General features: G+C 45.9%; 1 protein-coding gene across 1 annotated transcript; it reads right to left on the bottom strand.

Annotated features, from left to right (window-relative positions):
* Positions 1 to 1886: 1886 nt before the first annotated feature.
* insm1b (insulinoma-associated 1b) lies at positions 1887 to 4536 on the bottom strand. Its single transcript, XM_041059940.1, has one exon. The coding sequence runs from the start codon at positions 4410 to 4412 to the stop codon at positions 2961 to 2963; it is 1452 nt and encodes a 483-aa protein (XP_040915874.1). The 5' UTR covers positions 4413 to 4536; the 3' UTR covers positions 1887 to 2960.
* Positions 4537 to 5244: the final 708 nt, after the last annotated feature.

A 5244-nucleotide genomic window follows, 5' to 3' on the forward strand; every position in this document is an offset into this window, starting at 1 on the left:
ATTCTACTGATCTATGGTTGTTGTTGATTTTTTTCTCCCTCTCTCTCAACAACACATCAGTTAATTGTGTAACCTCAGATTTTGTGGAGAAGTGGTGGGTGTTGGTTTTTATCTGTGTGTGTGTGTCTGTGTTGTTACCATGGGCTTTCTGACCCTGGCCCGGCCTTGCTAGCAGCAGCAGCAGGGGTAACCTGACCCTCATCCCATCTGTCTCCCCTGCTGCTCAGCCCTGCTTTGGCGAGGCCAGCATAATGGAACCTCACCAGGAGGTACAGGTGCAATGGTTGCAGCACCTACGGGTGCCCTGCCTCTCCTGGGCCACAGAAAGACGCAAGAAAAGCACTTGACTGTAATTGGAGCCCTAAAACTGTGTGTGGGGGAAAAAAAGGGTGAGAAAGAAGCTTAATGTTACCTCATTTTCATCCAGCTCAGTCACTGATTCTGAGATAGTTTACAACAGAACAGGCAGGAGCTGCATGTCCCAGTGATTATCACCAGATTGTATTATTTCATATGTCACACTGATGGCTGTCGTCTATTTGCACACTTCAAACATCCCCCTGTCTTCATGTATTGTCACTGATGCCTTAAAGCAGGGAGTGACACTCATTTATTTAAAGAAGTTTGTTCTTGTTCTTTTTTAGCCTTGGACAGGTGCAGAGCATTAATGAGTGGGAGCAGGAGAAGAGATTCAGGAGTTAAAGGTGATTTACACACACACACAAACACACATATATACTGATAATGCTCTACAGGTTAAATCCATGTGGACAGTATGTGTCTGTGCACAGTTGGAGGCCTCCTGCTAAATTACAACTACCTCAATGCTTTTCAGGATCATGAAGCCCTGATGTGTCCTAAATCAGCAGGAAACTAACAAAAATCGAGCTGCGTGAGTCTTCCAAAGCAGACAGATGTTTTACTGCTCCAGAGGTGAGCTCTGATCCACCACCTCTTTGTCCTCCTGTCATGTCCTGACATGGTATTAAGGAGGGAATTTATGATTAGGCCCTAAGTGCCTCTCTGTGGCAGGGAAGCGGCGTCTATTGAGCCACTGCAGCTATGATTTACTGCGAATGAGGATGATAAACGGGGAATAGAAAGCAAAAGGTTCGGCCAAAGGGGGCTTCTAAGGTTTCTTGTTCCTGTTGAGGACGACGGTGCAATGGGAGAAATGAGGACTTACAGCCGTTTGAATGCTGACAGTGTTAAAACTTCTGTCGTTTGAATTTAAGCTGTTTCTCGTCTCGCTTTGTAACCTCGGGAGGCCCGCGGACCCCACTTTGGGAACCAGCCTCAAAACACCTGATCGGTCAAGACAGCTGAATTTAAACTGCACTCGATTTCCTTTTAAACTTAGAAAGTCTCCGTGTGGTGTAGATCGAAAATGTGTCTACATCTTTCTTTTTAAGTCAGATCCTGAATCCATACAAAACTTAATAATAATAATGTGTAAAGATTTTTATACATATAGGCTCAGGGTCATTTTGTAATATTTTACGCACAGGACAATAGTTTCATTTTGTGTCCTGAAAATGAGAGGCCTTTATGCAACAAGAAATCCGAACATTTATAAGTAAATCATTTCATGTCAATTCGAGATGATAATATGTGGATCATAAGTTTGGAAATGATTTTTCCATCAGCCAGAGTTCCTCACAGAGAAAGACATTACAGGAACACATCAGGGTGAATCAAAACTGGCTTATTAGTTGAATTCAATTAAAAATGTCAGTAAAGTCATTAATCTCAGTAATACAAAACTCCCTCAAGAAATCTGCTGATTTTATTTTCTATTAAGAAAAGTCCATTAATGTCGTGTGCACCTTCTCACTCTAATAGAAAAAAAAAAAAGTTAAAGCACCTTGAGACCATATGTCCTTTTGAAAATATTTTTATTTCGATAGACAACAACGATATACACATACAATCAAAGCGCTATAAAAGCCAACATTTAAGAAAAATAACTTGTCCTTAAAAAAGATTGCATCTAAGGTAAGAGCTTTACGTTTTTTTTTTTCCTTTTTACAAGAGCTGTGGAGATTGAAGGTTAAAACCCGACCCACGACAATTATCACAACTCATAAACCTGACAAAAGAAAAACAAAAACATCAAATAAAATAAAACATTTTGGCTATACGACATGTAAACTGCCAGAACGATTCACAGAAAAAATCACAACAAACACAACAATAAGTTACATAAAATAATTAGAATAAATAAATAAATAAACATATGATGAAAAATATTGCAACAATCTTCAATAATAATTATAAAATATGTGCCAGCATTCAAAATTAAAACAATCTATGTTGACTTTTTTTTTTCTTTTTAAGGCAGTTATACAGCGGGATTTGGATGTGTATGTAGGCTATTTCGGACTAGGCTTATTCGTATACTAAAGGCATTTGTGGTTCTACTAAACAGGGAATGCTTCAGTCAGTCTTCTTCTTCTTCTTTTTTTTCCACCAAGACAAAGTTGATAAGTTCTGTCTTTCACAAACTAGCGTAAAGCTACAGTGATAGAGCAGTCACGGTCGGTGAATCCAAAAGGTTTTGATGGAGAAAAAGATTTCTGAGAATTTTAAGACATTTCTTAGGTCTAGAAGCTATCATTGAGCACATGTGCTGTCCTAGAAAAATACCCTTTAACAGTCAAACTAACGCTTTTTTTTTCTTGATAAACTAATTTGAGAAAGAAAATCTCAAAATAGGCCTATATGTAATTCAAATATAGAGAGAAGCATTCAACAATCACTGATTGGCATGGAAAAAGACACCTCATTAAACACCACTTAAACATCAAACCGCCCTGCCTTTCATTGGCCTAAAGTTATGGCAGTGAGCATCACAAACTCTTTATTTTTATTTTTTTTTTAACCCCAAAGCCATTTTTTGTTTCTCCTTTTTTTTTCTTTTTCATTCCCCCCCCTTCAAAGGCACGAGTTTTGTGTTGTCTTTAGCAGGCAGGGCGCACCGGCATTTGGAGCAGGATCACCTGCCTGTTCTCCGAGGGGTGGCACTTGTTTATGTGCCTGGTGAGCCCCGGCGAGCTGTACAGAGTGGCGGGGCAGTATTTGCACGGGTAAATCTGGGAGGAGTGCATGAGGCGCAGGTGTCGCTCCTGGCCGGCCCTGCTGGTGAAACTCTCCCCGCACACCGGGCACAGCAGGCAGTCCACCGGGCTCAGATTGAGGGGGCTTTGGTTTGAGGCTTCTTCTGAGGATGATGATGATGCAGTAGAAGAGAAGGAGGAGGAAGAGGATGCCACCGGTGCCTGCTCTGCAGCGCGGTCGCTGGTTTGAAACCCCTGCTCCTCCAGCACTTTCTTTTGCAAGGCCTGGTGTCCCATGATGTGTTTTCTTAGGTATGCCTGTCGCTTAAACCTCTTCCCGCAGAATTGGCAGTCGTATGAGCCATCTTCAGAGCCCGACTCGGACAGACCTGGACTCGGGGTGTCTCTGTCACTCATGTCTTTGGCTTCGTCGGAGACTGACTTGACACCTAGCGGTGGCATTTTGGCCATTTCACGTTTGATGCCCTGTGCGGGTGGCATCGCCGGTGCGCCGGTGGTCCGGGGTTTGTGCCAGCGGCGGTGAGAGGCGAGGTTGGCCGGGCAGCTGAACATCTTATCGCACTCGGGACACCGGTACTCGACCCTGACAATGCGGGAGCACTTGTGCTGAGCCAGAGAGAAGGGATCCGCGTACGCCTCCTTGCACAGCTGACACACAAACTCCCCCAAAGGCTTGTTTCCTCCGGAGGACTGCGCCCTCGGCTTCATCTCAACCGGCCCCTCTTTGATTTTGAGACCAAGAACAGGTGAAGTCGTCACCTCGTCTTCAAAGTTTAGTTTTCTAATGGCTTTGGGTTTCTTAGAGGCGGGTTTAGGTTTGCGCTCTGTACCGTCAGCTGCGGGTCTTTTGGTGCCGACCCGGTTGCTCGGTGCCGGGAGGCTGCTGGTGGTGCCGCTGCGGCTGCTGTTGCTGGTACCGATTTTCAGGTCGACCGGGGCGTACAGGAGATGGTCCAGGCCGGAGAGGGAGGCGGGTGTCGGGAATGACTCGGCAGAAATAGGCGAGCCCAGATTGAAACTTCGCTCAAAATATCCCCTGTCGTGCTCCTTGCTGATGGGCCGGGTGGGGCTGTAGAGGGCTTGGCACACCGCCTCCGGGTTGCCGAACTGTGCCGGCTTCTCCAGTCTTGGCACTGGCGCGTCAGCTGCTGTGAAATCCGGCGATGCTGCGGCGCGGTCCGGGCTGGACGCCACGGACATCGGCGGGGAGGGGTCCGCCTGACTCGGCAAGGCAGCTGGAGTGGGTGGTTCCTGGAGGTCATCTTCGTCTGACCGAGTCCTGTAGGAAACATGTGCAGATTTCTTGTTTCTTTTTACCAGGAATCCTTTGGGCATCTTGGCGAGTGATAGCGGAAAGGCACTTCGGGGAGGTGGGTGAAGTCTCGAGTATCCAGGTTTGTTAAAAATATGGCAACACTAGAAGCTTGTGGGACTTTATCTCCCCAGTATATTGATCCTTCTGTTGCTGAAATGTTTTCGTCTCCAAGGCATAGCTCCACTCTTTTTATGCCGGAATGATGCTATTGTTCTCGCCCCCCCTGTTGCAGCATCCCCGACCAATCGGATGAAACCAAGACCCCAGTGGATTTGATTGTGGGAGGGCTCAGAGCCTGGGTTTGGTGGATTTCGTTGGAGGATGTGCAGATAGCTTAGCAGATGTACTGGCGGTTTATTACATTAATGTGTGCGCTCAGCCCCTCCCCGACAGAGGCACACGCCGGGACCCTCCTCTTTTTACGGTCTGATGGGCCCCTATACAAATGCACACGTGCCACGGCTTTGTGGCTCTCCTCTGGGGGCCACAGAGCTGCCAAAAGGAAATGTCCGTCACTGCCACAATCATCACAATTTAGAATTAAGACAGGGACGAGACAAGCTTGGTTAAATACAAACCACAAGCTCTGTTTGCTTCGTTTTCTGCTGTGATGCTGTTCAAAGGGACACTTCACCTCATGGACACAACTGTAACAGCCGCGCCTGTTGTGCAGCTTCTCTCCAGATTGTTTTTTTGAAACCTCCACACGGTTCACAGCTGTTTTTTTTGTTTGTTTTTTTTTTGCTATCCGTGCTCCAGCCTCTTTTACGCACGATGTTTACGCACACTACGCAGGCCTACCAGCAAACTATATGGCCCAGTTTTTATAGACCTTTGTTTTATTATGTCTTA

The sequence above is a fragment of the Toxotes jaculatrix genome, chromosome 17 (assembly GCF_017976425.1).
Source record: "Toxotes jaculatrix isolate fToxJac2 chromosome 17, fToxJac2.pri, whole genome shotgun sequence".
Lineage (NCBI taxonomy): Eukaryota > Metazoa > Chordata > Actinopteri > Toxotidae > Toxotes > Toxotes jaculatrix.